Source organism: Sarcophilus harrisii, chromosome 4 (assembly GCF_902635505.1).
Source record: "Sarcophilus harrisii chromosome 4, mSarHar1.11, whole genome shotgun sequence".
Taxonomy (NCBI): domain Eukaryota; kingdom Metazoa; phylum Chordata; class Mammalia; order Dasyuromorphia; family Dasyuridae; genus Sarcophilus; species Sarcophilus harrisii.
In genome coordinates this window covers 356,590,767-356,615,016 of record NC_045429.1, presented here as the reverse complement: position 1 = coordinate 356,615,016, position 24,250 = coordinate 356,590,767, and the positions used below count along the sequence as shown (strand labels likewise).

The following is a 24,250-nucleotide window of genomic DNA, read 5'->3' as shown; positions in this document are numbered from 1 at the left end:
ACTGATCCATCCCTTGTAAACAAAAACAAATGAGTATAGCGAGCATATTGGAGTGTACGCAGCCTTCTCCGCTGAGTCCCAAGGAGGGATAGGTGTTTCATAATCTGGGTTCTGGGACCTCTCTTAGAGTTCCTTGGGAAGCCAGACTGCTTTGGGGCTTACATTTGGTGGTCGTATTTTTTGTGCAGTTTGCTTATTTCACTCCTACATAGTTTCCCATCTTTCTCTAAATTCCATTTGCATAATTGATGGCTCGGTCATAAGCCATAGGATTTTTAGACCAGTCTTTGTCTGTCTTTGGGGATGATGACTGAATAATAATAAGCTCTCACTTGTGATAAAGACCATTGTGTCTTCTTGCACTTTGGAGTACTCTGCCCTCTGTATGTTATCCCGGCCTCTGAGAAGGCCGCCCTGGCTGCTGCAGGGCTGGCCCAGGCTTTGCTGGGAGAGTCTTAGAATGGAGAGGCAGGAGATGGCCAGCCTTCACTCTGCGGCCCAACTGTACACAAAGCCATGTTTATGCCTCAGCCCCATGGAGTCTGGGTGTTCCCCGCAGTCCTTGTCTCCAAGGCTAGTTCAATGGCGCTATATTGGAGGATCATTGTCGGGAGTACTAACTGCATTTCCTTCCTGAGGAAGCAGAGCCCCTGTAGCTGAAACAATCAGACTGGGGCGGGGGGAAGGGGCTGGGTGGCCAAGCAATATTGCTCATAAAACTTAAATTGGCCAACAAATACACAATGCCAGGAATAGCCCTGCTCTGCTCCTGAAATGGGCGCTTTCTGGGTTAGCTTGAGCTTTCTTTGCCAACTCACATTGTCTGAGCCAACAGGCTCTATCTGAGCAAAACAAACTTACTTAAAACAAGGAATGGCCTTTCCAGACGTGGAAAAAAAAAATTATTTGGATTCATACTTTATTTTTTTTTTGTTGTTGTTATTGAAGGAAACAGGGTGGACTTTTTTCTTAACTTGAGTCTGGATGCTTTAAGCAGTCTAGTAAGATTAATGATGAGATGGCATTGATAATGTTTTTTTTAAAGGCTTCAGTCTAGCTAGCACCTTACAATATTTTAGCACCTACAACAGCTCCCAGTGATGAAACGAGTTTAGCAAGGATTGGAAGGTCTCGAGCACTTTGCTTTAGTGTTCAACAGGGAGAGATTTTCTGTTTATGATAGAACAATGGTGGGAAGACCTGGAGAGCCTGTGGGACTGCCGGGTGTCTGGCCAGAGGGGTCCTTCCTGGCTGGGGTCCCTCCGAGCCTTGCTCACATGTGTCTCCTCTGGCTTATGTCTTGCTACAGGACTAGTCAAGGATGCGTTCACATTATTGTGGCTCAGACAAAAGACAGCAAGTACACCCTGGACCAAACAAGTGCGGGGTTCGAGAGCATCCCAGAGGTGGTGCATTACTATTCCAATGAGAAGCTTCCTTTCAAGGGGGCCGAGCACATGACCCTCCTCTACCCTGTGCACAGCAGGCTGCACTGATTCCGCCAGTGGAAGCACGGGCACCTGCCCCCCACAAAAGCCACACAAACTGGGCCCTCAAGTGCGTGGGACACTTTTCTCAATTATTGGTGTCTACTTTCTACAGGAATTTTGAATAAATTATTGGCCCCAAATCCAGTCTTCACCATCTACTTCTTCACTGAAGAGAGCAGTGAGAATGAGAAAAAGTTCTCTGCTCTTGCCCAAGTGTCTATACTAAATGCCACTTAATTAATCAAAAAGGACAGCAAAGACCCCAGCCCCAAGTGAAAAGCAACATCTGTCCAGTTTGGATTGCAGCCCAAGAAAGGCACCAACCAAAGCACCCAGGCTCTAAACATTGCTGTTGTGTAGCCCTTCTGCTCCTGGGAAGGAAGCAGCCAGAAAGGGGCACACCGCCACAGGGTGGGCCCTTGGAAATGGAGAAGGGGTCCTCAGAAGAAGTTTTCTGATAGACTGTAATTCAAGGAGAACTCCGAATTCAGAGGTTTGAGGACAGATTTCTTTGGTGATCAAGGTCCCGTCCCCTTCTACATTCTACTGGAGTGTTTGCTCAAAAAGTGTGTTTTCAAACCTGGCATTTGTCATGGGAGGACTGAGGAAAGAAATGAGAATCACTCCAGGTCTTTGCTCTTGTAATTAAAAACATTATTGGCATTGTTCTAAAATTATAGAATGAAGTAAGCAGCAAAGAGCTTGTTATTGATGAAAACCCCCTTTCCCCAATTTTAAGTAGCCAAATACTATTTTTTAAATGGATAATTTGTAGTCTTTGTCACATCCAGAAAAAAACCTATTGCTCTGGAATCTTTGTGATTTGGGACAACTCAGCTAGTTTTGCTTTATAAAAGTAATACTTTCGGATTTAAAGGTATAAGCTAAATTGCTTTGAGTTTGTTTTTTTTTTTTTAAGAGTTTGGTGCACTATCTACCAGACTCAATTATATTCTATCTACTGTATTTTAAAATGTGTGTGTTTAACTGCATAACAGGTTTTCTACAAATTTTATTTCTCATGCTCTTAAATAAGGCTTTTGTGTTATCTTTGTAATAAGCCATAAACTTATATTGCCAATTTATTTACTGTGAGAAAAACATGGGGATAACAGACTTACTGTGAGAAGAATAATATTATGGTAAGAGACTCTATAATTAAAGCTGAGCAGCTGTTTCTGTATTCTGGGGTATTCAGTTTATTCCTAAAAATGGTCTAGGTCCCTACAAAAAGATGCAATGAAAAGTTAATTTTTAAAGTGTTGGGGTTTTTTTTAAGTGTTTGGAAGACCAGAAAAAAAATTTATTTGTATACATGAGGAGTATCTCTGTAGCCACCAGTTAGCATTTTTCTATTAACATTTCACTTCATATACAGATTTTGGCCAAAAGGACTAAATATGTATACCCTTGGTTTTAAAATTATGAAGGAATCTTTTTTATAATACTTGTTTATATTGGTAATCTTAAAACTTTTTTTTAAAGCATAGGTTAGGACTTTTAAAACTGGCATAATTTTTAAGCCTGCCACAGGTCACAATTACATTATGTCCTATTTTGTCTAAGGCCTTGTTCTGTAGTTATTCCACAAATACAATCTAATGAAATGTCCTAAGTTTAACAAAAGCTAAAAAACATTTACAAAAGTTTACTTTGTGCACTAGATGACTTAAAAACTTGGCACTACCAGCTACTGTGATGAATACTGAAGTAATATTTTAAGGTATAAACAATAAATAAATCAGGTTTTTAGTTAAGCACTTATATTCTCAAGTACTGTGCTTTTCCTGGACTTTTTCTTCACTGTGGTGTTGGTGTTGAGTTGTTTCAGTCATGTCTGACTCTTGGTGACTCCATTTGGGTTTTTGGCAAAGATATTAGAGGGGTTTGTCATTTCATTGTGATTCCTATGTAATTCGTTCATAAAAAGCCAGAAGAAAAAAAAATGAGTTATGCTCTTCTAAAAAATGATTTTTCTATCTCCAGTGAGTGACCTATGGAAGATGATGACAAACCAGAAAGTAGAGTAAATTGGGGGATAGGAGTTAAGCTGCTATTTAGATTGTGACAAAAGCCTGAGAATTCACAGCTGGGGTGGTAACACAAAGTACCATATGTTCTAAAAACAATTAGGCCCAGCAGGGTGTCACCTAATGGCTTCCTTGTTAAGCTGCCTGGGCCAGCTGATCTAAAGCTGGATATTTATTGTTAGCTGGGAAGGTGGTGGGTTTGATCCATTTGTCTCAAAAGCAAGAATCGAATGGTTTTATTCATGTGAATTAAATTATTTCCACTAGCCAAAACAATTTCAGGTGTTCTAAAGAGACAGTCATGAAGAACATCCGGCATTCATAATGTTTTAGACCTCACCTAGACTCACTTTGTCATTTTGTGACTGAGAAAACTGAAGCTCAGAGACAGTGACTTTTTTAAGGTCCTACCTCTAGTTAGTAATAGAATTGCAACTAAAATCTTAGAACTGGAACACAAAATCTAGTTTTGCTGGCATCTCTCTGCATTTCCTTGTATCCCACTTACTATCTCTAAGATTTAAATACAAATCCACCAATTGTCTTTTATGTCTCTTCTTCCTCACTTATTTCTTTTCATGTGTTTTCCAGGCCACTGAGTTTTTTTCCCATTCTTCTCACTACCTCCCTTACCAGTATTGAGAGTTTGTACTCAAATACAGAGTGAGTTGATCATTATTTACAAGCACTACTTTAAAAATCACGGAGGATTTTAATATATGGGTGAGCCATAAAAACAAAATGTGGCTATGTGTTTACTCCCTAAGGGCACTTGCTACACATACCTCTTTTTCCTAGCTGTTCTAAAAAGAAATGATTTATAAAAATAAGATTTCTGGGAAAGAAATTCCTAACTTATTCCTAACTGTTCAACTTCTTGTGCTTTAGCAAACAGCTATTTCATTGGGTGGGGGATATGAGAGAAAGGCATATAATCTGTATCATCAAATAATTTTCAATGTTTAAACAGAAGATGGAAATTTCTGGGTTTCTTTTATTTGTTTATTGTTATACTATTAACTGTCATCCTGAAAGAGCCTGTCTCATTTGAGGATTCAGAGTTTTAGGGAGTTTTTGTTAAGTTTTAGAATTTCAAAAGACTCATTAAGAAGAGGCTATAAAGTTGGGATTTTTCCCATTTGTTTTGGGAAATGTTTTTTATGCATTCATTAGCCATCCTTTTAATACAGGTTCCTTTAAGTGCCTTGCACCAACAAAAAAAAAAGGATAGCCATTTCTCCTCTCCCCATTCTAATTAGGAATGTTTTTTAAATTTTTACTTTTTACCATCCCCAGAGTACTTTTAGGTTTTGACTCAAATTTCAAACACCGTTATTCCCTTGTTCCACATCTTGTTGTTTAATTTACCTTATGATTTCCTGTAGCTGTAGTGACCATATGCTCCAGATTTCCTGAAACTGTTCCAATTTCGGGGGGGGGGGGGAGAGTATACTTTTAATGAGACTGCAAAAGTCATATCCTTTGTAAAATCTTATGTCTCAATTTTCTGATTGAGAAAATGTGATCACCAGTGTTTTGTTTTGTTTTTTAATATCATGATATCTCAGGGACCATATTCCTTGATCATTATAAACCATTACCCCAGTTGCTAATGGTTCAGTTGTCAGGTCTCACTAATACATGATGTCACTGAATCTATCGGCTAACTTAAAACAAAACAAAACAAAACAAAAAAACTGGCCTGAAATTTTCTTTGGAACCTCTGACATTTTAAGAGGAAAGAGTTGGGCTAATACTACCATCTCATGGAAATGAGAGTAAACTGCAGTGGGGAAATTGGTGTGTTGGCCTAATTCTTCTGGGTGACTGTCTGAACAAAGTGCTATTCAGAAGAGATAATATTAATCCTCTTCATTGTTTCCTAATGAATTACTGAAACCCTCTCTATGGGAGAAAGACTTGACATGGTGCTGATTACTGTAGCCACCTTGAAATACCCTTCCCTCTAAAAGGAGATTTGCATCCTAATAAACCTCTTTCCATTTTAACCAGGATTCCTGGGGTACTATAGTACTCATCATTGTTTAGGCTTGTATAGCTTGTTTTTTGTAGTTCTATTTTAAATGAAAGTGCTGGTGATTATCAGATAATTGGGGCAGATGTCTAATTTTGCCAGAATTCTTAATTGTTCAGCTGTTTTGTAAGGGGAACATTTTAAAGTATCAGTTGATATATATAGGTTTAGCTTACCTTTTTTTTTTTTTTGAAGAATGTATTTTAACCAACTGTCTCTTATAAATTTCTAAGTATTTATAACACAAAAATATTTTGTACAATCTCTGAATGTATTGTGCTAGCCAACATAGGCTACACATCCCCCTGAAAGCTGTTTACCCTGAAATGTAACTTAAATAAATGTCATGTCAAGCAAACCATAATCTTTGGCTTATTTCATTTAATTAATTTTTTAAAATTAGTTTATTGATCTTATGTTTTTTGTATTATCATGGTTTTCTCCAACATCCCTTCCTTTCCCTCTCCCTCTATAACAAATCTTAAGATTAAAAAGGGGGGGAAGGAATGGAAAATATTGGCACAACTGCTCAATTCATTGAAAAAATTTACTTTGTCTCAGTGCACATAGATTTTTTTCCCCCATACTACTCTAGTCAACAAGGATCCTAATTTCTTGACGCACAATAATATTCCAATGTATTCGTGACTCCTAATTTCTTCAGCCATTGCTCAATGAAGGGAATCTACTTCTCTCCCACCCTCCCAAATTCTTTGCTATCACAAAAAGTGCTGCCATAAAGTGGATTTCTTCAACAAAGAGAAGATCTAACTTAGTTTCAGTTGATCAAGGATGGACAGAAGCAGCTACACCCAAAGAAAGAACATTAGGAAATGAATGTAAACTGCTTGCATTTTTGTTGTTCTTCCCAGGTTATTTATACCTTCTAAATCCAATTCTCCCTGAGCAACAAGAAAACTGTTCGGTTCTGCACACATATATTATATCCAAGATCTACTGTAATCTATTTAACATGTACAGGACTGCTTGCCATCTTTGGGGAGAGGGTGGAGGGAGGGAGGGGAAAAATCGGAACAGAAGTGAGTGCAAGGGATAATGTTGTAAAAAATTACCCTGGCATGGGTTCTGTCAATAAAAAGTTATTTAACTAAAAATAAATAAATAAATAAAATTTAAAAATAATAATTAAAAAAAAAGTGCTGCCATAAATATTTTGGAGTAATGGGGTTTTCTTGTCAATGACTCTCTAGAGATATATGCCCAGTATTGGAATCTCTATGATGGGTCCTTTTTTTTCTCTCCATAATTCCAAATTGCTTTCCAAAATGATTGTACTGATTCAAAGCTCTATCAACAATGAATCAGTGTTCCTGCCTTCCCACAACCCTTCCAGTATTAAGTATTATCATTTAGGGCCATCTTGACTGATTTGCAATGTGTGATTAAAAACACTAGATGGTTCTGATTTGTATTTCTCTCTTTTTTTTTATATTTAATAGCCTTTTATTTACAGGATATATGCATGGGTAACTTTACAGCATTAACAATTGCCAAACCTCTTGTTCCAGTTTTTCACCTTCACAATAAGTATACATGACCAAAACGTTATTTTGCTGTACAAAAAGAATCAGACTCTGAAATATTGTACAATTAGCTTGTGAAGGAAATAAAAAATGCAGGTGGGCATAAATATAGGGATTGGGAATTCAATGTAATGGTTTTTAGTCATCTCCCAGAGTTCTTTTTCTGGGCATAGCTGGTTCAGTTCATTACTGCTCCTGATTTGTATTTCTCATACGTATTTGGAACATTCTTTCATGTAGTTGTTAATACTTTGCAGTTCTTTTTGAGAATGTTTCCTATCTTTTGACCACTTAATTATTAGAATGGCTTATTTCGTTTATTTAAATTTAATATATATTTTCCTTTCATTGGAACCCTCTTCAGGATGTGAAATAGTCCCAAACTAAAAGGCAAAGAGGACAGGCAGCTGCAGAGAAAGCCCAAATTCATGTTAACAGGGCAACAGACTGTCTGGCATTAGAGCACTTTGCGTCCAGATCTTGCCTCCTACGCCACTTTTCCTTGGCTTCATTTTCCTCCCTTATATGAGGAAGTCGAATTAATTTGACTCTGAGGTCCTTTCCAGCTCCAGAGCAGTAATCCTGTGTTTCTGTGAAAAGTCTTTGCAGAGTTATCAAATGGGTGACCAGGGCATCTTGGACTTATTTTTATTCTTTCAAATCTCCTAAACCTCCTTTCCTTTACCTTCTCTCTTCAGAGAAAGTAATTTTTAAAATGGAGCTAGATTTCTTTGGCATAGTCATTCAAATCTCTTAACATTCTTTCCAAATAGCATATCTTATATAGGAGTGGATTCTTTCCCTTTTTTGGTGGGGGAAGGATGAGGATGGAAAATAAATTTGTTTTTTCCTTCTCCCCCCTCCCCCAGTAAATCAATCAATTCCAAATAAGGTTCTACTGAGCATGAATAACTTTGTCCACAAGAGGGTGGGAGAGTTCACCATTTTGTTTTTCTTACTATTTGGCTAAAGGGTAGGATTATTTGACTTGAGAAATATTTGACAGTAGTATTTTTTAGGATTCAAATTGTTTTCAGGGATTCAAAGGGATCTGGGGTGTTTCCACTCGATGTTAGAAAAAATCCATAGAGCTGCTACTCATCCTGTTTCCTTTGGCACCTAGCATGTAGTAGTCTTCAATTGTTAATGACAGCTAATTTAGTCAACTGAATAGGAAGGAAATCAAATTATGGTTCACTTAGAAACATAGTAGGCACCAGATTTTTTAATCAAATATAAACAAAACCTTTCTTGATCCGTTTTGACATTGACATAGCCATAGTTTTTATAATTGTCTCTGATATTTTCCGGAATTGAAATAAGCATGAATGACATAATTTTCCAAAGTCCACATTTGGTACCAGTCTTAGGATTTAAGTTTTTAGCTTCCACTTCATTTCTGTATCATTCAATATCCCCATTTTAAGATGGCATGTGACTAACTCTATGATCTTTTCTGCCTTGTTACTTATAATTTTTTTCTGCTCATATCAAACTTTTAAAATATGGTATGTGAGATAAATTTTAATTTTTTAAAAGCAAATTATATCAATTTAGCCATCCTGAAAAGCAATATTCAATTATCCTTTAAAAAATGCACATGTGCAAAAATGTTTGTAACAGCTCTTTATGTGGTGGAAAAGAATTGAAAAGTGAGTAGATGCCCATCAGTTGGAGAATGGATGAATAAGGTGTGGTATACAAAAGTAATGGAATAGTATTGTTATATAAATGAAGGGAACCTACTTCTCTCCCACCCTCCCAAATTCTTTGCTGTCACAAAAAGGGCTGCCATAAATATTTTGGTGTAGTGGGGTCTTCTTGTCAATTATTCCCTAGAGATATAAGCCCAATATTGGAATCTCTATGAAGGGTCCTTTTTTTTTTTCATAATTTTTATGAACAAGCTGATTTTAGAAAAACCTGGAAAGATTTACACAAACTGATGCTGAGCGAAACAAGTATAACCAGGAATACATTATACACAGAAACAGCAAGATTGTGTGTAAGACTTGGTTCTTCTCATCTGTTCAATGATCCAAGGCAATCCCGATAAAACGCTATCTGGATACAGAGAGAGAACTGTGAAGAATGAATGTAAATCAACACGTTTCCTTCACTTTTTTCTATTTTTTTTTCTTGTGGCTTTTCCCCTTTGTTCTGATTTTTCTCTCCCAACATTATTCATAAAGAAATGTGTATTTTTTTTAAAAAATTAATGTACATGGTATAATAAAAAAAAAAGTAAAAAAAGAAAAAAATGTCCCTACCCACTGATCCATTGTTTGTCTTTTCTCCCAAGAAGATCCAACAAAAATGTCCCATATATGCAAAATTATTTGTTGCGGTATTTTTTGTAGTTAGCAAAGAACTGGAAATAAAAGCACTCATCAATTTCCCAATGATGCAAATGCTCTCTCAGTGCAGTTCTTCAAGTGGACAGTAGAGGAACCCTTGTTAAGCATTCTATATTGGGGATTCCATTTGGTTATTGGTTGGACTACATTAGTCCCTTCTCTCTGATTCAATGTGATTAATGTAATGGAATATTCCTGTATCACAGGAAACAATGAATACAAAGAAGTCAAAAAGGAAGATAGGATATGCCATGGCTGTAAATTTAGGGAACCAAAAAAACCCCATAAATTTGAAACTAAACCTTGAGTGATTATGGTGCCTAACCTTAGCACCAGGGAAGGTTTGAGGAAAAACTTCCTTCGTTCTAGAGACAGAGTGATATGGGCAGTAAAGTATTGTATATTCTGTCAATAGATCAGTTGGTTTTGCAGAACTGGTGTTCCCCCTCTCCTTTTTTTTTCTCCTTTTTAAGCTTTATTGCAAGGAAAAGCTCATTTTAGGTAAGAAGATTTAAGAAATGAATGTGATACAAAATCAAAATCACCCCCTCAAAAATCCAAAAGCTCTTAAAAGCAAATAATACCTTCCAAACTGTATAAGTGTGGAATTGTTAATTTGTGCTAATTGAGAAAAATGTAACATCTTTATCTTTGTCTAGTTCTTTATAACTTACAGTCTTGCAGAGACACTTGGATGATATATGAAGCCTGATCTTATTAGATATAGTAATAATAGTAATGCTATAACAATATTAACTAATTTATAGTCCCTACTATGTGACAGCCACTGTGTTAAGTGCTTTATAATTATTATCCTTTTTGGTCCTTACTTCAACCCTGGGAGATAAACACTATTATCACTTTTTTAGTTGAGGGAACTGAGATAGAGGATAGAGGTTGTGACTTGTCCACGGTCACACAGCCAGTGTCTGAGGTGGGATTTGGATTTAGGTCTCTCCTTTAGGCTTACCACTATATCCAATATGCCATGAAAAAGGAAGATAAATCAGTAAAAGACATCAGAAAGAACAGGTCAGAAAAAAGAATTGGTGAGAAAATGTCAAGAAGACATCATAAATGAGATGGAAATGGTAACTATGGGACTTCAGAGATTTTTAATCTCTGAAATAAAATAAAATTTTAGCCATCTTCTATTCCAAAACCTTCATTTTATACGAGGAAATGGACTTGCCAGAGAAGGGAGGAAGGAGAGGAGAAAAGGGAGGAGGGAGAGGAGAGCTGGGATTGTAATCCAGGTGTTCTGACTCCTCCCTCTCACCACCACCACCTGTGTTCTTTCCACCATGCTATGGGCCCCAGGAGGATAGGACTGAGAAGGAATCTCAGGGCTCAACAAAGAGGAGGTCACTAAGGTCAAGAAGAGCAGCTTCCATGGAGTAGTGGGGACAGAAGGAAGTTTTTAAGAAAAAAATTGATCTTTATCTCCCAAGAGGGTATCATGAATGTGATAGGTTTAAGAAATTTTTCTCCCGCTCTCTAGATTGGGAATATAATGAACCAAAGAGATGATGGGGGTGGGGGAGACCTGATTCCTCTTTTTTAGGGATTTGACCATTGTCAGGATGAACCCAGACTCCATATGAGTCCAGAATTAGAACTGCTCATGGGAGGGTACCCACCCTGAACACATGCATTGATTGGAGGTTCCTGAAGTACTTAAAAATACTGCAGTAAGTTCTAAATTCAATGGTTTTCCCTGAAATTTTTGCCCTATTAATTTTCCTACTTAATCCTTCAAAGAATATTAAAAGAAATTGTAAGTTTCAATCATCTCAAATTCTAAATTTGAGGGGATATCATTTAGCAAGGTTGGGGAAATTGTGGACATTTGTAAAAAGCTCCTGTGGACAAGTAATGAGTGAAAGTAGCTATTTCAACACGAGTACCTGGAGAGAATTCGGTCTGTTCTATTTACTTTTGAGTAGAAAAGAAGATGTACTTTGAGATAACTGGGATTCCCCACTGTTTCCCTTCTTTCCTTTTATGCTTATCAGTTGTTCCTGTTAAGCCACACTGATGGAGTGGAAAGATAACTAGTTTCAAAAATCTGGGCTCTAGTTCTGTTAGTCGTGGGCCATGCACATAGGGCAGCTAGGTAGCATAGCGGCTAAAGCAGCTGCAGATATTTATTTACAGGCTTGTGATCTTGAGCATGTCACTTTACCTTGTTTGCCTGAGCTTTCTCATCAGTAAAATAAGCTGGAGAAGGAAACGCCAAACTGCTCCAGCGTCTCTGCCAAGAAAACCCCAAATGGGGTCAGGAAAAATTGGATGCAACTGAAAAATGGCTCAACAATAATGCATATGTTAAGGCTTTTAAATGGGCATCGAATTGAACCGAATTGTATGGTATCAGTCCAGTCACTTCTCTTGTCTAGGTTCTAGTTTCCTTACCTGTAAAATGGGAGGAAGATGGAGAGCTGAATTTTTTGTATCGTGGATCTCTTTAGTGGTCTCCTGAAGCCTATAAGACCCTTCCACAGAATAAATATTTTTAAATGAATGAAATAATAGGATTACAAAGGAAGATGATCATAATGCAATATAATTAACATTTTTTTAAATTCACCAACCCCAGACTGGTGACTAGTTTAGGCTATAATCCATGAACTAGAATCTAGTTCAACTTCTTAAATTGTGGTTCATAACCCCATTTGGGGACTTGTAATTGAATTTGGGAGGAGGGCTTGTGAGATTATAATTATCAGTAAATGTTTGATTTTTATAACCAGGATGTGTAAAAATTCCTCTGTTAATAAGGAGTTTAAGTCATGGACCAGATGATGTCTAAGATTCTTTGATGTTCTATGATGCTGCTGTCTGTCTGGATGGAATAAGTATAGTGAAAAGTGCTGGACTTGGAGTCAGGACCCCAAATCTCACCTTAGCCACTACTAGGTCTTGGGCTCTGAGCCAAACCCCCTAGAACCATGAGAAGATGACCAGATGTATGTAGTCTACTATGCAAACCTTGAAGCTGTTATGGACGCCATAGGACCTTTGGCTTTCATATGCCAGAGCTGAGCCTTGCAACAGCCTTGTGAGAGCTAACTCCCCTTAGGTATTATCTCCATTTTGTTTGTAATCTACAAGATCAAGTAATTCTCTCGTGGTCATCCAGCTGATAAATACCAGAAGTGAGATTTGAACCCAGATTTTTTTGTTGTTTGTCCTTCGTTCTCAAAGTGGACCATTGACATCAGGGAGGTGACATGCAAGTGAGTTGGATATAAGTGAGGGAAGGCTGTGCAAGGACTTACTGATCATAGATCTAGGAAACTCCCTCTTCTCTTTACAGTATTTCTAATGCTTTCTTGAGCCTTTTCTGATAATTTACATGGTCTGACGTAAGATTGGGATTAGAGGAGATGAAGCAAATTGGAAATGATGTTTTACCTCTTGGTATTGTGAATAGTGCTGAATTTGGGGGTCAGGAAAATCTGAGTTCAACTTCTGCTTCTTATCTTTATCTACAAAGCAAAGGAGTGGGATTATATGGTCCTGGAGCTCCAGTTCAACTTCTAAATCCATTAGGACCTGTCTATGGGCTGCACATTGCCTATCGCTGAAGCAGGGAAAAAATGAATAGAACTGAGTCTCTTTAACTCACTTTGGATTATGGGTTTAAAGCCATAAGGAGCTCAGATGCCATCTAGCCCAAGCCCCTCATTTTATGGATGAGAAAGTTGGGTCTAGAGAGCCTGAGTGAAGGCTGGGAACCTTCTGGTAGAGACAGCTGGAGTCCAGGTTGGACCAGTTTGTGGGCAGGGCAGTCCTGTGAGCCAAAGACCAGCAGAGCCACATGTGGGTTAATGGGCAGCAAGAGCTAGGAAGGGAAAATGGATGACAGCAGCAGAAAAAGATGTTCATGTTCCAGAGCCTCGATAGGAACAAGAAACTGGACATTGAATTCTCTGTGGCCCAGAGAAAATGAAAACAATACTGCACCTGGGGATGGTAGAAAGAGAGTCACTGAGGAGTTCCTCCTTCGGTTCAAGTCAAGAACTGGAATCAAGAACTTTAGGGAACAGAAATCATTATGGAGTAGCCTGTTGAATTGTGTCCTTCACTGGAACTGTGACTTGGACAGACCGAACCAGTCCAGAGATGGTTGGATCAAGCCCTCTAGTGATACTGGCTGAGTCCCGACTTAGAGAAACCCTGGGAAAGACAACTCTTCAGATAGTTGTTCTACTCCCTGGAAATCCCAAGCTCTTTTCCCACATTGGAATCATGAACCTCTGGGTACCCTTGTGGACTGAGAACAGTCCCGAGGAATGTGGACCTCCCAGAGGAAAGTTTTCTTTACTCTCTAGGGGCTCCCATTCAGATCCTTTTTGTTTGCTGTGCATGATATCTTGGTTACATTTTTTCCCATGCCTTTTTAGTTTGGCAATTGCAAGAAAATGGGGGTTACTTAAATGAGAGCTGGAAATAAGATAAATTAAGATGGTCCCAAATGGAACCACGAGCCATGGAGCAGGATTTCTGAGAAGAGTTTGAACAGTCAAATGTGGGTCTGTGGCACCGAGATGCTTTTGGCCACTGGGTACAAAAACTGTGGGCTGTTACCATTCCTCCTTATTTTATATAATATGAACTTTTGGAAGAGCGCTATCTTGTCCTTCATTTGCAGTATCGGTATCCACCTATTTTACACATGGCAGCATCAAACCCCTGCATCATTTTGGGATACACTGTTGTGCAAGCACATCACACAAAAGCAGCAGACTGAGGGTGGGTAGAACAGACCTTTCAATGAGGAGGAGGGCTTAGGAGGAAAATGAAGTTAGGGAGAAGAGATGGCCAGAGACAGAACAACTAGAGAAGGGACCCAAGAGAACGAAAAACAAACGTTCTCCAAAATGGGACTTTAGTTAGTAACAATTCACATTTGAATAAGACTTTAAGGTCTGTGCAGTGTCTTTTCATCACAACAGCTCTGGAAGGTAGTCAATATGAGTACTATTATTGCCACTTTCCAGATGAAGAAACTGAGGTTCTGAGAGGTTGCCCATGGTCACAAAGCTAAAAAGTATCTAAAGGCAGAACTTCAACCCAGAGCATCTAGGTGGAGAAGTGGGCAAAGGGCTGGGCTCGCAATCAGGAATTGTTCAAACGTGGCCTCAGACACTGGGCCAGTCCCCTAACCCTATTTTCCTCAGTTTCCTCATCTGTAAAATGGATTTTTAGACAAGAGACAAGCTAGAGACAAGCATGGAGTGATGGGAGAAAGCATCCGGTTTGTAATTAGAAAATCTGAATTTGAATCCTGGCCCAGCCACTTACTATTTCTGTGATCTAAGACAAGTCCCTTAAGTGCACTGCAAATCCCTTTCCTGTCCTAATTAGGAATTGGATTAGATCACTCCTAAAGTATGGTTTGTGTACCCTTAGGGGTCACTGACACCTTTGCTTGGGTATCCTGAAATTAAAACTATTTTCATAATAATTCTAAAATATTACACTTCCCTTTTTTACTCTTCCCTTTTCAAGAACATTTCTGTGAGGCTGGGGTTTTTTTCATAGGCTTCAGCTAAAATAACATTTCAACAGATTGAATGCAGAAGCAGATATGAAAATCCAACTATCTTCTATTAAGTCAGACATTAAAGAGATTTGTATAAATATGTAAAACTTCCACTCATAATTTTTTGTTTTAGAAAATATATTTTATTAAAATATGTTATGTTTTGTGCTGAATTCATTATTTTAAAGAATTTATTCTTTAAATATTTTAAAGGTATTAATTTTTATTTTTAATACAGTAAACATAATCAGATATAACACATAAAACATAAACTCCAAAAGCTTTTGGGGGTCCTCAGTGATTTTTAAGCGTATAAATGGAGGGCAGCTAGGTGGGGCAGTGAATGAAGCACCAGCCCTGAAGTCAGAAGGACCTGAGTTCAAATGTGATCTCAGACACTTAACACTTCCCAGTTGTGTGGCCTTTGGCAAGTCACTTAACCCCAATTGCCTCAGGGGGGAAAAAAAAGTACAAATGGGTCCTGAAACAAACAAACAAAAAAAATTGAGAACAAGGCTAGATGATCTCTAAATTCTTTCTAGCTCTAAAGCTTATGAGATTATAAAGTTATATAGCACCTCTGTGAGCCTCAATTTCCATATTTGCAAACCAAAAAATATCTGCACTACACACCTGATAACATTGTCACAGGTGAAGACAAATATAGTTGTTTCTAACTTCACATCTTAAGCATCCCTTTGTTCTACTCATAACTAGCATCATAGTACATATTCTCATCCTTTCTCCCAGAACTATTGCAATAGTCTCCTAACTGTACCACCTGCCCCAAATCTTCCCTCTCTCCGATCTATCATTTGTTCTGTTCCAAAGTGATTTTCCTAAGGCACAAATCTGTTTACTGACTTCTCAGTAAACTCTACTGGTTCCCTGTTAGCTTCAGGATCAATGTAAAATCCTCTGTTTGATATTTAAAGCTCTTTACAATTTGATCCTTTTCTATCTTACACTTCATTCCCCTCCCCAAATTCTCCAATTCAACTCCACCAGCGTACTTAGTATTCTTCATGTGCATGGTCTAATGTCCTGTGCAGAGAGTTCCCTGTAACTAGAATGCCTTCTTCCCCCTCATCTCCATTTCCTGGCTTCCTTCAAGGCTTTGCTCAAATCCCAGCTTTTGTAGGAGGTCTTTCCTTGAAGCCCTCTCCACCCTTCCAAAATTACCTCTCATTCTCACTGTGTGTATCTTGTATTTACAGACCTTTATGCACATGGTCTCTTGTATTACAGTTCCCCACCAGCAGAGAACTGGCTTTTACCTATCTTTGTATCCCCAGCACATAGCAGCATAGATGGAACATAGTGCTTGATAAATGCTTGCTGAATGACTGCTTCAAAAATTTTCCAAAATATCAGCATGAAAAGTTAAGTTAATATATAAATATGTATACATATATTGGATTTAACATATATTTTAACATATTTAACATGTATTGGATTACCTGCCATCTAGGGGAGAGGGTGGGGGGAAGGAGGGGAAAAATTGGAACAGCTTTGCAAGGGTCAGTGTTGAAAAATTACCCATGTTTTGTAAATGAAAAGCTTTAATAAAAATAAAACATTTTTGAAAATCAGAAAAAGAAGCTTTAATAAAAAAAATAATAAAATGATTATACATATATTTAAAAAAGAAAAGTTAAGTTGACCTTTAAGGAAATTTTAATGTAGGAAAGTTATTGTGTATATTCAGTGTCACCTACTGTGTGCTCCTCCCTCCAAACCTGACCTTCACAGACCTGTGCCCTATAGACTAGCTCCTTAAACTGTGGTTCAAAAGCTCATATGGGCGCTTGTAACTGAATGTGAGGGATGCAAAATGACGATTTGTTTGAGTATGAGTAAATGTTTGATTTGTATACCTGTTTTATATACCTATATGCCCTAGGGTCACATAAAAAATTTCTCAGGGGAAAAAGAGTGGGAAAAGTTTAGGAACCTTATCTATTGCCTATTGCCTATTGCCACCTCTCGTTTTGAGAACTGTAATCCAATAACTCCATCCTTGTGGCTGAAAAGGCAGACTGAATTCACTGTCTTTTTGTTTTACTGACCATCTTTGTGATGACCCTGACTTGTAATTCTCCTTCCTGGCCATCAATCTTCTTCCCCAACAGAATGTAAGCTCCTTGAGGACAGGGACCCATTTCACTTTTTTTTTAATCACCTAGTGTGAAAGTACTTAATAATTGCGTTTCACTCAGTTCAGTTTTTTAAAAAATGAACATTTTTGAGGCTATAACTATAACCAGAAAGGCAAAGCACCTAGTGTACAGACAAGAGTGTTATGTTTCTAGTGTTCCAATCCCAGCACTGACATTGGGAAAGTCAACTTCCTTCTCTTCTGAACTTGAGATGAGGGTACTGGACTCCAGGGGTCCCACTTTACAACTCTAACTTACACCTACCAGAAACAACCATTATCCTGATGATGTTTTCCCCCTTGTCAGGAAGCATTTATAAAGCACGTGCTGTATGCCAGGCAGTGTGCTAAGTGTTGAGAGCTTAGTAAAATAAACTAAAATAAGCTCCAAGTTATATAATAGATCAATTACTTTCTCCACTCTACATTTTAGATCTTTAAACTACTCTTCTCAGGATCAAAATGAAAAAGATCTTGGTGTTGAAAGGAGAAATGTTTTATATTTTCTGTTCTAATCTCACTAAATATTCCTTCATAAAGCAAGCAATTTGATATAGGTTATACATGTGGGGTCTTGCAAAACATATGTTGTAAAAGAAAGCACACACTAACCCCCCCCCCAAAAAAAACAAAGTTTAAATAAAGAAATATCCCTTTATAAAAAGTAACGGATGTTACTTGGTTAAATTATACTGAGATGCTATATCAGTGATATTGAGGAGGCATTAACTAGTTAACTAGTAACAAAGAACACCTTGTTCCCCATCGATCAATGGCCACCCACCCAAAGGAGCCAGCAGACTTAATTAACACATCAGAGACAGGACTTCTGTGCAGAATAAGAAAATAGGGAACCATCTTGAGAACTGCCAATCTGGGTATAAACTGGATGATCACAGCACGTCCGCACTCTGTCTCTAGCCCTTTTGGACACAAATCTTTTGCGTGGGTTTTTTTGTTTTGTTTTGTTTTGCCTTAAAACTACTTCCTACTCACATAATCAAAGAGAGGCTTTTGTTGCCAAATATGGGAACTGAAGTGGAGGAAGAAAAACTGATCACATCTCTCATTTTAAACTCCTTGAACTGGCACAGAAAAAAAACTCATTCAAATTGCAATAGTGAACCAGCTCCTAACTCCATATACCCACATAAGTTCCACGTGGAAAAAAAGAACCTAAATAGAAAAAGTCACATTGTAAACAAATGTTTATAATAACACAATAAAAAAATAAATTAATAATAATAAAAATATAAACAAATTAGAGAAACAAAGCAATGAGGCAGCTAGGAACATCATGGAGAGAGTACCAGCCCTGGAGTCAAGAGGACCTGAGTTGAAATTGGGCCTTGGGAGGCAGCAAGGTGGTGCAGTGAAAAGAGCACCAGCCCTGAAGTCAGGAGGACCTGAGTTCAAATGTGATTTCAGACACTTAACACTTCCTGGCTGTGTGACCCTGGGTGAGTCACTGAAACTCAAAATGTCTCTGGGGGAAAAAAAAGAAATTGTGCCTTAGACATTTATTAGCCATGTGAACCAATTGCCTGAAAGAAAGAAAGAAAGAAAGAAAGAAATTACCATTCAGAAAAATAGAGGAATAGTTCATGATGAAGTAAGTGATTTCTAAGAGAGAGTACTTAAGAAAATGGACACTTTCATTATATAAAATTAAAAAGGGATTTCGCAAACAAATATAGTAAAATCAACAGGAAAATAGCTCAATGGGGGTAAAAAATCTTTGCCATAAGTGTCCCTGATAAAGTTCTCCTTTTCAAAATATATGAAGAATTGATTCTAATATGTAAAATTAAGAATCATTCTCCAATTTATCTATATAATACGAACAGGTAATTTTCAAAGGAAGAAGACCAAACAGAATTTTCTAATTCACTAACAATAGGGAAATATAAATTAAACTCTGATGTTCTACTTTGATAAGTTTCTACTTGATAATATAAACTTAATAATAATGTTTAATTATCATTTTAAATAATAATCTTGATAAATTTGATATCTATCAGTCTGTTAAAGATGACAAAGGAAGAAAATAGCAATGATTTTTGTTGAACTGTGGAAAAACAGGTTTTCTGTTGCACTTTGGGATGCCGTGAATTGGTTCAGGCATTCTGACAGTTTATAACTATACCTAGAAAGTTGCAAAACTGCACACACCCCTTAACTCATCTGTACCATTTATTAGGCTTATGTTGTTGTTTGGTTGTTTTAATCTGATTCTATGATCCTATTTGGGCTTTTCTTGGCTAAGATTTTATTTTCTCTCTAGCCCATTTTACAGATGAGGAACTGAGGCAAACAGGGTTAAATAACTTGTCCAGGGTCACATTACTAAGTATCTGAGTCTGGATTTGAACTTGGGAAGATGAGGCTTCCTGACTTTAGGCCCAGAATTCTTTTCTGCTGTGCTACCTAGCTGCCCCAGTTAGGCTTCTATCCCCAAAGGAATCAAGGAAAGAAGAAAGGATACATATGTACAAAAATATTGAGAGCAGCTATGTTCAAGTAGACCAAAACTGGAAATTAGGAAGTTGGCTCCCTACTGGGAAACAGCTAAATGAATTGTGGTATATGGATGTGATGGAAAATTTGCTGTGCCATAAGAAATGGATAATTTTAGAAAAAAAACGAGTAGATCTTGGTGTAGAACAAAGTAAGTAGGATTAAACAGTAACATTATAGAAAAAAAAACAACTTTGAAACCCTTTAGAATTTTGACCAATGCAACAAAAGACTATAAATCCAAAGGAATGAAAATGAAAACATGACAGTTGCCTCTTAACAGAACGGTGGCAAACTGTAGATACAGAAAGAAACATCCAATTTTGAACAAAGCTAATATGAGGATTTGACTTGCTGGAATATGTAGATATGTATTGAGGGATTTGCCATGATTGTTTTCAAATTTGATTAATTGGAAGAAAAGGCAGGTTATCTTTTAAAATTAATGCAGTAATTGCCCTAATTGACAGCTCTAAATCTATGTGTTTGTGATCCTATTGCAATGTCTCGTTGCCTTTTGGCAATGCCTCTGTGTTCCTTGTGTTCTGCCAACAGAATACCATCCCTGGTCATTCCTCTTCCCAATTGTAAAGGCGGTGAGATAGTCTCAAGCACAATCTGCTTTCCAAGAGCCACCTTAGTTAAGGACAGAGATGTTCCTCGCCAAGTCACTGACTGCTTGGTGATGAATTCTTCATGACAAGTCATGAATACAGCACCTCAATTAAAATTGTATTAGTATTATAAAAGTTGGGTCAGCAGTATAAAGTCATAGCTTGTCAATCAGTGGAGCAGTTTTAGCTTTATGTAAATTTCTATTACTCAAATCCAACTTTACTTGAATTCTGAAAGAAACCTATAGTCAAAAAACCCCACCTATGTTAATGACTCTGAGACTGAGTCAGAAACATCTGAGTTCAAATCTGGCCTCAGACACTTACTAGATGTGTGATCCTAGGCAAGTCATTTAACCCCTATTTACCTCAGGTCCTCTTCAGGAAAATGGGGATACCTTGGAGAAAGAAAGGGATGAGACCTTTGCCAAGAAAATCATATGAGCAAAGTCTAGGAGGTCACACAGAATCAGACACAATTGAATAACTGAACAATTGCCTCTTTCCCTCCCTCTTTCTCTCTCTCTGTCTTTGTCTCTCTCTCTGTCTGTCTGTCTCTCTCTCTCTCTCTCTCTCTATCTCTATCTCTATCTCTGTCTCTCTCTGTTTGTCTCTGTCTCTCTCTCTCTCTTTCCTTGCCCCTGCCCTCTGCTCCACCACTTGGCTCAATGTTCCCACCCAGCCCAAAAAAAACTCTCCAAGTGAAAGCAGAAGTCACCCATCTTCTCTTGTATGGCCCCCAGATGTCCGCCCTCACCACCACATGTTCCTTCTGCTCTCGATTCTCTGTCCCAAGCTCCCATCTTGAATGTGCAGGACCCTCCCTCCACAAAAGCAGCCCCGCTCTTGTCTCCCTCTTCCCTTCCCTATGTCAACAGGTAAATTTGAATCATATAAAAATCACTTTACATAGACGGTTTCCAGCAGTCTACTTATTACAAATATATTAAGGTCTGTGATTTTATTCTTTGTAGTTTCTTCTAGCAAAACAGAAACAAACCCTTTATGACAGCACAAAGGTCCATAAGCTGAGTTTTTGTGTATTTAAAAAAAAAAAAAACCCTAATACCAATTCAATAAAATGTGTTTCTTTATCATCCTACATATTTTATTTTATGCATTTTAAAAAAGTGTTTTGAGGAGTCCATGGGCTTCACCACACTGCCAAAGGGGATTATGACACCAAAAAGATTAAGAATCTCTAATTTAGATAAAACCCAGGATGAAGTTGTCTGGAGCACACAGTGTCTTGATTACTTTGGGGGTCCAGAGGACTGACTAGGATAGAATATCTAGGGCTTTTCCCATGTCTTTTATCAACATGGAAAGGAATGGAGGAGGAGGGAAGCAAACTCTCTATTCTTGAGAGGACCCTCCAAGGTGCCATTAATTTTGTGCTTCTCATCTTGTGGCTTTTCACAAATCTGAACTTCCAGAGAGGTCAGATAGAGAAAGGCAGTCAGGAGAGAGAGTGATTTACAAAAGCAAAGCTGGGGAGGGACAGTGATAAGAGTCCATCTTCTTCCTATAATGCACCCTGGCTTAACCTCCAACTCAGATTATGACCTTTCCTCCAAAGATTTTGCCCCAGGTGAAAAAATTCCTAGTTATACTTGGGCCCATAGCTAATGTCAGCTCTATATACATTCATTTCTGGAGGAAGGGAAGGCAAACATTTATTAAGCACCTCCTGTTTTAGGCTCAATACTTTACAAATATCTCGTTTGACAACGGAGGCTTAATTGCAACATATGTTAAACAAAAAAGAAAAAAACACACCAAAAACCACCCTCTTTGAGCACCTGCTGAGGAAGGTTACTTTATTTTTAACACTTGGAACAACTTTATTCCAACAGAGATGAATATACCCTCCCATTTATGCTGTGACATTTGGCTTCACTGACAAGATTTGATTCAATCACCTTTTAGGTCACCACCTAAAGCTATTTTGGTCTCAGTTAGGAAGTAGCTGAGTCAAAAAGTTCATTTGAAGAAGAGAGGAGTGGCTTTCAGAAAGAAAATAAGAGGAGAAGCTATGAAATATATGAAAGGGTGGGAGGCTGTCATTGCACATGGGGAAAATATTTAAACATAGGTATCCAAATCAAGCCCACCCAGGAGGAGGTGTAAATCCCTGAGGCCTTTCCCTTCCTTTTTTCTACAAGGCTGCTTAATTGAGAGCTGTTTTAAAAGCGCATTACTAATAACAAAAGCTCATCAGGCTTTTGATTTTCCAGCCTGGCCAATCATACAATGGCTAAGGTGCTAGAGTTAGGAAAATACCTTAGAGTTCATCTAGTCCCTAGTTTCTTTAGCTGTGGTTTAAGACCCCACAAGGGATCTTATAATTGAATATGGGGGTCAAGAAATCATAATTTACTATCATTATATATTATGCATAATGTATATTATGTGTAACATATAATTATATATATATATATTATATTATTATTATTATAAATGTTTGATTTGTATACTTATTTTATACCAGGTTATGTAAAAATTTCTCAAGTGAAAAGGGGTTGCCAGTGGAAAAAGTCCCCTAGTCTGAAGGTAGCTAGGGGACACAGTGAGTGGAGAGAGCACTGGCCCTGAAGTCAGGAGCATCTGAATTCGAATACAGCCTCAGACATTTGACACTAGCTGTGATCCTGAGCAAGTAACTTAACCTTGATTACCTCACCAAAAAAAAAAAAAAAAAAAAAGAGTGTGTGTGTGTGTGTGTGTGTGTGTGTGTGTAATTCAAATAGTCTAGTCCCCATTTGGCAAGTGAGGAAGTCAAAATCAATGTGCCCAAAGACAACAAAGCGAAGAGTAGACCCCCAGGTTTCTTGACTCAGTTCCCACTCTCTGGGCCATATAGAATCCCTGAATGTTGGAGCTGGAAAGGACCTCTGACTTCACAGGGTACCTGAAATAAAAGTAAGCTTAATAACTGCTTATTATGGAAGAAGAAACTGGTACCTAAGGAGAGGAAGGGACTTACTTGTCAGGCTGTTATATCTGTATGGGATAGAAAGCCAGCCTTGGGGGATCTGTGCCTTGATGCAATATCATTGATCCAGCTTTCTTAGAGACTGTTCATGGAACAGAGTGTCCCTGGTTGAAAACACCATCTGCTAGCACAAGTTCTTCTGGTATGAATACCATCGCCCTGCTATCCTAACAGTTACAATGTAAGAAAAAAGGAAGGGACTATCTCTAGTTTGTTCTGTCCTCTTCTCACCCCATGGCTCCACTATCCATGCAGGATTGTCACCCTGGGGCCATCTGCTTCCTGTGTAGCTCAGAATAAGCCCGGGAACCAACCTCAGAAACAGAAGTAGGCATCCTGAAGGAAACCGTGGAGTCTGTCACTCTTCTCCTGTGGTTTTCCTCTGATTGCCCGGGCAGGGAAGCAGGCAGCAGATGGCTTTCACATGCTTCTCAATCTGCCCCAGGGAACTTTCAAGCATCCCTCAAGGTTTTGCTGGAAGGGGTTTCCCCTTCAACCCTGAACTATTTCTACTTTACCTCCCGTTATCTGTATTTTCTCCACATTGACATTTCAAGTCAGTTTTTTGAAGAGAGTTAATTCCACAATCCTACTTCCCAAATTTTCACTACTTTGGTTTTTATTTTGTACAACACTGGGTTTTCTAAACGGTATCTTCGAGGATATTTTGTAACCATTGCATTTTAATTTCCCAACATCAATAGAAGTCTTGGGTTCTAAGAATACTTTTTTACCAAAAAAATGTTTCCTTTTGCAGATAACTGTTCTGACTGTTCTGTATCTTTCTCCTATTCCTTTTTGTGTCAAAAGCTCTTATGATATGAAGGGCCTAAGAAGACTCTGGGAGTGTGTGTGTGAGTTTTGCACTTCCCTTGTTGTTGTTGTTTTAACAAGTTAAATATTATTTAAAATTTTTCTAGGTGAAGAACATAGCAGATTGCTTTAAACAACCTCCAGAT

General features: G+C 38.0%; 1 protein-coding gene across 2 annotated transcripts in view; it reads left to right on the top strand.

Moving 5' to 3' along the window:
* Positions 1 to 24,250, top strand: part of SHE (Src homology 2 domain containing E) — a 63,986-nt gene that overhangs the window by 17,756 nt on the left and 21,980 nt on the right. The window contains exon 6 of one of the 2 annotated variants that reach the window (XM_023502216.2): positions 1,310 to 5,919. The exons of the other annotated variant lie outside the window; for it this stretch is intronic. Coding sequence (XP_023357984.2) covers positions 1,310 to 1,496 — 187 coding nt within the window. The 3' untranslated portion in view covers positions 1,497 to 5,919. Of the gene's footprint in view, positions 1 to 1,309; positions 5,920 to 24,250 lie in introns of those variants that run through there. 2 annotated transcript variants of the gene reach the window in all.